The 10,503-nt window shown below is 46.2% G+C and overlaps 1 protein-coding gene across 3 annotated transcripts in view; it reads left to right on the top strand.

Annotated features, from left to right (window-relative positions):
• SF3B2 (splicing factor 3b, subunit 2, 145kDa) overlaps nt 1-9,523 on the top strand; it is a 15,223-nt gene extending 5,700 nt beyond the window's left edge. For all 3 annotated transcript variants that reach the window (XM_005864268.2, XM_014538064.1, XM_005864269.2), the window contains 12 exons: nt 100-237; nt 400-480; nt 617-844; nt 1,918-2,067; nt 2,958-3,047; nt 3,137-3,244; nt 4,274-4,381; nt 4,655-4,797; nt 4,886-4,987; nt 8,544-8,643; nt 8,766-8,951; nt 9,278-9,523. In XM_005864268.2, the coding sequence (XP_005864330.1) occupies nt 100-237; nt 400-480; nt 617-844; nt 1,918-2,067; nt 2,958-3,047; nt 3,137-3,244; nt 4,274-4,381; nt 4,655-4,797; nt 4,886-4,987; nt 8,544-8,643; nt 8,766-8,951; nt 9,278-9,349 (1,506 nt within the window). In that variant the 3' untranslated portion in view covers nt 9,350-9,523. The remainder of the gene's footprint in view (nt 1-99; nt 238-399; nt 481-616; nt 845-1,917; nt 2,068-2,957; nt 3,048-3,136; nt 3,245-4,273; nt 4,382-4,654; nt 4,798-4,885; nt 4,988-8,543; nt 8,644-8,765; nt 8,952-9,277) is intronic.
• The last annotated feature ends 980 nt before the right edge of the window (nt 9,524-10,503 follow it).

Genomic DNA, 10,503 nt, shown 5'->3' on the forward strand with positions numbered 1-10,503 from the left:
GGGGGGGAAAAGGTGGGATAAGGAGGACGTCTTCAGGGCCGGGTTCAGAAACTAGGGAGGGGCCCAGGGCTGGGGTTTCTACATTGCCTGCCTCCTCAGCTCACCGATGATGTGAAGAAGGAGAAAGAGAAGGAGCCAGAGAAACTCGACAAACTGGAGAACTCTGCAGCCCCCAAGAAGAAGGGCTTTGAGGAGGAGCACAAGGACAGCGATGACGATAGCAGCGATGATGAACTGGTGAGGCCCACACCCTCCTGTCAGGACACAGGACTCCAGTGAGGGACCATGGTGAACCCTGGCAGAGGAGAATCCCTTTGGCGGCTGAAGGTTTGGGGTAGGCTGGGCAGTCTGATTGACATCGAAGAGTCCTGCTCAAAAGAGAGAATTGTTCTGTTCTAGGAAAAGAAGCCAGAAGCCCCTAAGCTGTCCAAGAAGAAGTTGCGCCGAATGAATCGCTTCACTGTGGCTGAACTCAAGCAGGTGAGACCGAGCTGATGGAGTTTTGCTTGGGGGAGGAGCTTTGAAGGAGGCCTGGATGGGACTTTGGAGAAAGAGAAGTAAAAAGCTGCAGACGGAAGAGGCTGGGGCTTTCTTGAGGTGTGCTGTTGTTTTTCAGCTCGTGGCTCGGCCCGATGTTGTGGAGATGCATGATGTGACAGCACAGGACCCTAAGCTCTTGGTCCACCTCAAGGCCACTCGTAATTCTGTGCCTGTGCCACGCCATTGGTGTTTGAAGCGCAAGTACCTGCAGGGCAAACGAGGCATTGAGAAACCCCCCTTTGAGCTGCCGGACTTCATCAAACGCACAGGCATCCAGGAGATGCGGGAGGCCCTGCAGGAGAAGGTGAGGGTCTGGCTGGGCCTCAGGTCTGCCCTCGGGGAGCCACGTCCTTAATAGCAGCCGGCTTCAAACCTGGGATCTGGTTCCCAAAACCCACCTTCTTGTTAATTGTCTAATTATTCGCTCTCCACTTCCAAAGTCAGCACTGTATGTGACACAGAGCAAGAAGGGCAGTCCCCACCTCTCTGGTCAGAACTAGCTCTCCTGCCCCACCCCGAGACTTCTGGTTCTGAGTGGCTCCATTTTCTTCCTTGTCTCCTCGTCCCCTCTGCCTGCACTTGGCCAGCTAGCTTTTATCTGCACATGGTGCCTCCTTTCTCCACAGGTTGCTCTGACTTTGTAGTTCTCTGCCTCCAGTGTGAGCCTGATACATTCTGTGGCTAGAAATTCATGGTAGTTGTGTGACTTCTTAAATTTGAAATTTTTAAATACTTTGAGTAGGCAGCAGTTGCATGTCCTACAAAAATTCGGAAGGTATAAAAGTACCAGGTGAAAACTCTGCCTTCCAGTTAGACTCTAGTCTGCCAGTTTTTTCCAGAGGCAACTCATGAAATCAGTCTCTGGATGAAATAGCTTTAAAAAGTATTTATTGATATGAGCATAACTTCATATACAGTGAGGCCTTGACTTACGAGTGTCCCAACTAACGAGTTTTTCGAGATACGAGCCGTCTCTCGGCCGATTTTTTGCTTTGAGTTGCGAGCTAAAATTCGAGTTACGAGCCAGCTTCAGATACCCCACCGCTAGTTGGCGCAGCGAACGTCACAGTGAACGCCACAACATCAGCCCAGCATCACGTGTCATTGTAATGGTGAAAATTGATTTGACATACGAGTAATTTGAGTTACGAGCTCCGTCACGGAACGAATTGAACTCGTAAGTCAAGGCCCCACTGTAATAAGTATATTTTGTTTAATGAATCTTGTAATTTTAAGGGTTTGAGCAGGAAGGATTTTGGTGACTTTTTGAATGAGATAGATGAGGTTTCACTTTGGCTCTTTTGGGAGTGGGGAGCCAGATCTGTTGAGTTGGACTTGCTAAATCCCTTTTAAGGTGTGTCTTGCCATTCTCCACAGGAAGAACAGAAGACTATGAAGTCAAAAATGCGAGAGAAGGTTCGGCCTAAGATGGGGAAGATCGACATTGACTACCAGAAACTGCATGATGCCTTCTTCAAGTGGCAGACCAAGCCGAAGCTGACCATCCATGGGGACCTGTACTATGAGGTTTGGGAGTGGGGACCAGGGAGGCAAGGCTGGGCCTTAGGTCACAGCTCTGTAACTCTTGGTTAGAAGGGCTTTTTAAAAAATATATCCTTTTACTGATTTTAGAGAGAGAGGAAGAGAGACGGAGAGTTAGAAACATCGCTGAGAGAGAAACATCAACATTGATTGTCTGCCTCCTGCACGCCCCCTGCTGGGGATCGAGCCTGAAACCCAGGCATGTGCCCTGACTGGAATCAAACCAGTGACCTCTTGGTGTATTGGTCTATGCTCAACCACTGAGCCACATCGGCTGGGCTGTAAGGACTTCTGAAGCCGGTACAGTGGCCTCTCCCCTCAGCCTCGGAGTTGTTCATTGTTCATTAACTCTCCTTGAATGAGATGAAATTTGAAATCTTCAAATGAGGCGTTTTTTTGGAGAGGCGCAGACCATATCTTTGAAATGATATTTACGTTGGGTGGTTTAGGGACAGGGGCAGATGCTTATAGGAAACATTTAATACTGGGGGTCGGAGAAAACTTTGTTTCTGATCCTTAAAATATTAATGACTATGATATCCTGGAATTTTTGAGGTGGAAGGATCTTGGCAATCATCCGGTCAAATGCCTTCATTTTATAGGTGAGAAAGCAGGTCCGGAATTTGCCCATGATTTCATCGTGGGTTGATAATAGGACTGGGCATCTTGCTTTTCCTCCTCCTTCCTGGCCTTTATTCCTGAACCTACTCTAGCTGGGAAAGAAGCAATGAGAATCAGAGTGGGAATGAGGCAGCCCTCAGTTGTGTATCTGATGTGAATTGAAACCTCTCATCTTTGTTCTCATGTCCTCTTGCCATTGAGCTCCCAGTGTGTGTCTGGTGTTCACAATACAGCATGCTCTGCTTTTTCCTCAGGGGAAGGAGTTTGAGACACGACTGAAGGAGAAGAAGCCAGGAGATCTGTCTGATGAGCTAAGGATTTCCTTGGGGATGCCAGTAGGACCAGTGAGTGACGGGCAGCAGAGAAGAGGGTGGGAATTGGAGCAGAAGAGATAGGGCTGGGTAGATGGTATTTTGTTCTCTTTTTCTTGCAGAATGCTCACAAAGTTCCTCCCCCGTGGTTGATTGCCATGCAGCGATATGGACCACCCCCGTCGTACCCAAACTTGAAGATCCCTGGGCTGAACTCACCCATCCCTGAGGTGAGCACTGTCCTTTATTTCATTCTTAGCTGCCTCTGCTGTTAACTAGAGGATGTATTTTTCTCTCTCATTCCACCATTTGTATTTTTTGTTTAAAGAAAAAAATGTTTCAAGAAAAAAAGTAATGGGTTTTGTATTTTTAAAAACCTGACATCACCCTAACTTGTTTGGCTCAGTGGATAGAGCATTGGCCCGTGAACTGAAGGGTCCCAGTTCGATTCCATCAAGGGCACGTACCTAAGTTATAGGCTCGGTCCAGCCCTGGTCGGGGCACATGCAGGAGGCAACCAATGGATGTGTCCCTCTCAGATAGATGTTTCTCTCTCTCTCTGTCTCTCCCCCTCCATTCCACTCTCTCTCTCTCAAAAAAAAAAAGGAAAAATATCCTTAGGTGAGGATTAACAAAAATAACAACAAAAAAACTCCCCAAAAAAACAAACAATCTGATATGTTCATATAAAATCATCAGAATTAAGAGTACAAAGATGAAAACAAATCACCCACAATTCCACCACTCAGAAGTACGTGGATTAACACTCGGTGAATGTGTTTCCAGGTGTCTCTCTGGTTTATATGTGGATGGAGACATACAAATAATTTTATGTCAGGAATGGCATTAAATTCATTCTTATTTTTAAATAAAAAGCATTAAATTAAAAAATTAACAGACAACAAAGTAATTGAAGTAAAAAAGAAGTAATTGTTAAGCTTCAGAAATTCTTAAGAGAAATATATTCTAAAAGCTTTCCAAAAGTTAGGAAAATCACTAAGAAGAGGGAGTCATGTGTTTTAAAGAACACGTTTCAGTTTCAGACAATATGGATTCTACCACAAATGCTGAGGTTATTCCCATATTTTCTGACTCCCATCTCCCCATTCTATTGCTTCTACTGGTATATAATGCTTTGATAACAGTAATTCTCTGAAATCATAATTTCCAGAGTTCCCAAAGTGTAGACTTTTTTCTAGGGCTTCAGTGTTTCTTTAGGAGCTGAGGAGTAGAATTGACTTGCACTTACTCTCTTGCAGAGCTGTTCCTTTGGGTACCATGCTGGTGGCTGGGGCAAACCCCCAGTAGATGAAACCGGGAAACCACTCTATGGGGATGTATTTGGAACCAATGCCGCTGAATTTCAGGTACGGGCCATGGCTGGCAAGCTTGGTCTTAAGGTCATGAAGTTTAGAGATAGTTTATAGATTCATTATCATTGAGCTAGGTGTTGTGAATTTTCAAAATCTGAAGAATGGCATGCATTTTTCTCAGCTGTAAGGCAAATACAAGCCCCAGAATATGAGCTCTCTGGGCAGAGATTATCTGTTTATTCTTCTATCAGTATTAGTTTCCTTTTACAACAGCTTTAAAGATAATAGGTAGTAAACATCTGTTGAGTGATTAGTGATCTCTTTCAGACCAAGACTGAGGAAGAAGAGATTGATCGGACTCCTTGGGGGGAGCTGGAGCCATCTGATGAAGAGTCTTCAGAAGAAGAGGAAGAGGAGGAAAGTGATGAAGACAAGCCAGATGAAACAGGCTTTATTACCCCTGCAGACAGGTGGGGACGCAGAGTCTGCCTCTCTGAACTAGTCTGTCTATCTTTGGGGACCTGCTCTTTACTCCAAGCCTTGTTCCTCTCTTTACAGTGGCCTCATCACTCCTGGAGGATTCTCGTCAGTGCCAGCTGGAATGGAGACTCCTGAACTCATTGAGCTGAGGAAGAAGAAGATTGAGGAAGCGATGGATGGGTGAGGGAATCAGGCAGGACCGAGAAGGGAGGACTTTCTCTTTCCTTCAGTTTCTAGGCTGACTGGTTGACATTTGTCATCACCGCTCCCCCCCCCGCCCCACATACACACTCACGTACAAAATTATTGAATACCAATTCTGTGCCAGGCACTGCTCTAGATGTGGGGACCGAGCAGTGAAAAAGACAGGCAAGATAGACTCATCAGAGAACAAGATAATTTCCGATGTGGAGAGGGCAGTGAAGGAGAGGAAACTGGGTAATGGGATAGAGAAGGATTGGGTGGTGGGAGGCCTTTGGGAAGGCCTCACTGAGGAGGAGGAGGAGGTATTTGAGCTGAGAGTTGAATGTTAGGAAACAGCCAGTCACAGGATGATGGGGGGCAGAAGGAACTATAAGTACAAACTGTGAAGGCCCTAAGCCAGACACAGGTTTTGCATGGTCATGCATTTTGAAGCTTTGTTATTAGGTACACAGTAAACGTGTAGGAGTAAGTCTTCTTGATGAATTGACCCCTTTTTTCATGAAATGATCTCTTGGCTCTGTTGTTTCCTTTTTCCCACTTTTTGGATTAAGTGAACATTTTTTATGATTCCATTTATCTCCTTTTTTGACTTAGCAACTGTAAGTGTTTTATTATTTTAGTGGTTGCTTTAGGGTTTAGGATATCTGTCTTTATCACAATCTATCTTCAAGTGATATTATACCACTTCAGATAATATTAAGAACCTGACAAAAGTGTACTTGCATTTTTCCCTCCTAACTTTTGCACTCTTGTCATACATTTTACTTTTACATATGTTATGAATCCTACACTACATAGTTATTAGTTAAATTTATTTTAATGGTTAATTATCTTTTAGAGAGATTCAAATAACAAGAATCATATATTACTAACCTACGTAATTACCATTTCCAGTGTTCTTTCTTTTCTTTGTATATATCTAGGTTGATGTCTGGTATCATTTTCCTTCTGCTTGAAAATCTTCCTTCAGCATTTCTTGTTGTGAGTCTGCTGGTCATGAATTGTTTTTGCTCTCGCGGTCTAAAAATGTCTTCATTTGGCCTTCCATTTTGAAAGATTTTTGCCAGGTATAGGATTCTAGATTGACAGTGTCTTTTTCTTTCAAGTACTTTAAAGATGTTGCTCTAGTGTCTTCTTTTATTGTTTCTGATGTGAAATCTATCTTCATCCTTTTCTTCCTCTGTCCATGTTACTTTTCTCTGGCTGCTTTTAATATTTTCTCGCTGTTTTGAACAATTCGATTATACTGTGCAGTGTAGGACAGAGTATTATGTGGTTTTCTTCATGTTTTTTTTTTTCTTGGAGTTTTGTTAAGCATCTTGGATATGGATTTATAGTTTTTATTAATTTTGGGAAAATTGTGGCCATTATTTCTCCAAATATTTTTGTCTTTTCTCTCCTTTGGGAAGTCCAATTATACATCTCTTTTAGATCTCTTAAAGTTGTCCCACTGCTTACTAATATTTTAACAAATATCTCTTTTCTCTTTGTATTTCCTTTTAGAAAATTTCTGTTCATATGTTTTTTAATACTTTTTTCTGCAGTTTCTAATCTGACTTGAATCACATCCAATGTAGTCTTTATCTCTAGCCATAGGATTTGGGTCTTTTTATATCTTCTGTACCTCTTATTTAACATTGAACATATGGAATGCAGTAATAATAACACTTTAATGTACTTACCTGCTAATGCCAAACGTGCCTGCTGTGCCAGTTCTGGGTTGATGTAAATTGATTATTTTTCTCATTAAGGATTCTATTTTTCTGCTTCTTTGCATGCCTGTTAGGTTTTGATTGGATGCTAGAATCTGTGAAATGTACCTTGTTAGGTACAGGATACTTTTGTATTCCTGTAAATCTTTAGCTTTGTTCAGGGATATAGTTAAAGTACTTGGAAACAGTTTGATTCTTTCAGATTTTGCTTGTCAGGTTCCTTAGGCTAGATGGAAGCATTGTTCAGTCCTCTGCACTACTGAGCACAAGACACTGCATGCTTTGCTCAGTGCCCTGTTAATCAGGTTTAGTCTGCCTAGTGGGACGAGGCACTATTTCCAGTCCTGAGTACATGGCAGGTATTGTTACCACTAATCCTTCCAGGTGGTTCTCTCCCTGGCCTGGGTAGTTTCCTCACATGCAGTACTCACCTGAGTACTTGAGGGGAGACCCTCTGTAGGTCTCTTGAGTTCTCCAGTCTCTGGGCTGCTTTCTCTTCTCTTCTCCAGTACACTGACCTCTGATCTCTAGCTGCCGTGGTCTCCCTGCATTTTCAGCTTCATCCCTTCAGCTCATGGAGACCTCTGGTTTCTATATGGGTTACTCCTTCTTGTTTTGTGCTTGGCAGACTCTCCATGTAGTAGGCTGGGCAATTGAAGGATTCACCTCATTTGTTACTTGTCTCTCAGGAATCCCTGTCCCTCATTGTCCCATGTCCACTGTTGTACCGCTTCCAGATAGTATTAAGAACCTTACATCTATTTTCCCCATTTTTGGGGGTTGTTTCAGGGGGGTGGATACATCTAGTCCTTATTGCTCCTTGTCAGAAAGCAGAAGTCTCAAGTTTTGCATATTTAAGAAAGAAAAAGAAGGGTACTGTGGTTGAGTATAGTGAGCAGGACTTAGTTAAGGGGCTGGATTATGAACTGTTTAGGCCAGTGGTTGGCAAACCCATTAGTCAACAGAGCCAAATATCAACAGTACAACGATTGAAATTTCTTTTGAGAGCCAAATTTTTTAAACTTAAACTATATAGGTAGGTACATTGTTATTAACTTAATTAGGGTACTCCTGAGGCTTAGGAAGAGCCACACTCAAGGGGCCAAAGAGCCGCATGTGGCTCGCGAGCCACAGTTTGCCGACCACGGGTTTAGGCCATGGTAAAGAGTTTGGACTTTATTCAAATCACAATCAAAAGCCTCAGTGGGTTTTGATCAAAGGAAGGACAGCATCTGAATTCCATTTTAAGGCATTAGCTCTGGCTGCTGTGTGAGAATAGATTTTCACCTCTTCCGGGGGAGAAGTAGGGATGAAGCCAGGTCTGGGTTGATATTTGTAGATTTGCTCTTGTGTTTCAAATGTAATCCTTTAAATAGGTGGTGAGATTGGCTATAGATCATTTTTACACCAGTGGAAGGGCTGGGAGTTTGAGTTCTGTATGTAAAAGCTCCCAGGCACAACGTTGGGCAGGAACTGCTGTAACCTCTTTCCTCCTCCTAGCTTCTCTATACCAGCGATCTTTTGGAAAGTTTCAGCCTCTGACCCTTAGCCCTCCGCATGTGGGAGTCTTGGTCTCTGATACCCTAAACTTGGGGGTCCCTTAACTCAGTCACTGTATTCCTTCCAGGCTGTATTCCCCGGAATTGGCACCAACCCAGTTCTATCCTCTCATGAGCAGCTTGTGCATAATTTTCTCCCCTGGGTGTCTCGGAGTATCTCCAGGGTGCCGGGTGGAGGTGCTGTCGGTGTTCCTTTTGCTTCCGCTTCAGGAGGCCCTTTCATCCCTTCCATTTTGGGCTTGACCCCTTTGTACTTTGCAGAAGCGAGACACCTCAGCTGTTCACTGTGTTACCGGAGAAGAGAACGGCCACCGTTGGGGGAGCCATAATGGGATCGACCCACATCTATGACATGTCCACGGTGAGCACTTGGAGGACACTGTTTTTGGGGACTGGACAGGGGGCAGAAGGGAGGGCTTCTGAGCCTCTCTTTGGAGATGACAAAGCTCTGATCCCTTTTTTTTTTTCTGATACCTTTTCTAGGTTATGAGCCGTAAGGGCCCGGCCCCTGAGCTACAAGGTGTGGAAGTGGTTCTGGCACCTGAAGAGTTAGAGCTGGACCTCATGGCCATGACCCAGAAGTATGAGGACCATGTAAGGGAGCAGCAGGCACAAGTGGAGAAGGAAGACTTTAGTGACATGGTGGCTGAGCATGCTGCCAAACAGAAGGTAGGAGCTCACACCAGAAGCCTGGGCTGGGGACTGGGACTCCTTTTTCAGTGGAGTGGTGTCCTCTAGTGGTGAGAGTGAGGGAGGACTCAGTGCCTGCTGCCCTAAGCTTCCTTGGTGCTGGAAACCTTGGAAATGCTCCGGTGGGCTGTCCTCCTTGAGGATGATGAAACAGGCACAGGGAGGGGAAGGAACTTATACAAGTCTGAGAATCCCGTTTCAGCACTTTTTCCACAGATGTATGTGGCTGTGTCAGGCTGTCCACCCTTGTTTTGGGGATCAGTGGGTGGTTGAACCTGTTGTAACCTGTTTCTCTTTCTCTCTAGCAAAAGAAACGGAAAGCTCAGCCTCAGGACAGCCGTGGGGGCAGCAAGAAATACAAGGAGTTCAAATTTTAGGCCCCCCTCACACATCCAGCTCCCCTTTAGGCCCTCTGCTTGGTTGCCTGGGCTTCACACATGGGTCCCCAAGAGCCAGCTCTCCCACATTCCCAAGGGCTTGTCATTCATGTTCTTATTTTAGACCTGTTTTGTAAATAAAGCTGTTTCCCAAGGAAAGAGATGAATATGTAACACTCCTGATCTTCCTTCATCTTTTAGTCCCCCGGCAAGTGGACTAAAACAGCGCTTTCTACACCCTCAGGGCGGTCCCAGTGACCAGGGTGAGCACCTGGGTCCTGTGTTGCAGCTGAGATGGTGATGCAGCCAGCGCGTGCAGAAATGGTTTTCCCACGGCTGCCTTTGTAGGAGGCCCGGTTTGACCTTACTGCTCTGTCCTTGGCTAAAATAGCCAGCTTAGCCCTGGCCGGGCTGAGGAGGTTCAGTGGGCTGGGGAAGTGGCCAGGTCAGGCTTCCTAACAGGCCTGTGGTCAGAAGAGGCCACGTCCTTACCAGACAGAACGCAGCTCTCCACCCAGATGGTCCCCGAGTCTGTATGGTCCCCGGGTGGTGGCGGTCTGCCCGCCTCCAGGTGTTGGTGTGTCTGCAGTGGGGGGAGGGGGGGGGCTTGCTTTCTCGGGTTCTAGCTCCCCATCCCCAGAGACCTCCCCATAGGCTGCACGGCTGGGTTACAGGCATTTGCCGGGCGCCGGGGAGGTGTCTGCTGCGGCTGTGCCCCTGGCGTGGGTGTAAGTGCACCCACAGGTGCGGGACCTTCAAGATGGTTCCGGGGCGGGAAGTGTGGGAGACCCCACGGAGGACGTGCCAGCTGAGCCAGGCTTTGGGAGGAACAGAAGTTTAGGTGTTTCCTCAGTGGTGACGTAGAAAAAGCATTCCAAGAGGGAAATGGAGGGCAGGCTGGGGTCTTGGCCTCTGTGATGGCTCTTTGGGCGAGTGGGGCTGTGGGGGCAGAAGAAAGGTTGGCCGAAGCTGGGCCGGAGCTTCGCTAGAATCCTCCGGGCCTTTTGGACTCGGGTCCTGGTTCTCCCCACACGAGAGGAGCGGGCGGCGGCCGGTGCTGGGTCACACCTCTCCCTGCGCGGGTCTTGGCTGAGAAGCCCGGCCAGGTCCGCGGCGGGAAGGCAGCGGTTCTCCCGGCTCCCCAGGCCTGAGGG

This window comes from Myotis brandtii, unplaced genomic scaffold (assembly GCF_000412655.1).
Source record: "Myotis brandtii unplaced genomic scaffold, ASM41265v1 scaffold187, whole genome shotgun sequence".
In the NCBI taxonomy this organism is placed as follows: Eukaryota; Metazoa; Chordata; class Mammalia; order Chiroptera; family Vespertilionidae; genus Myotis; species Myotis brandtii.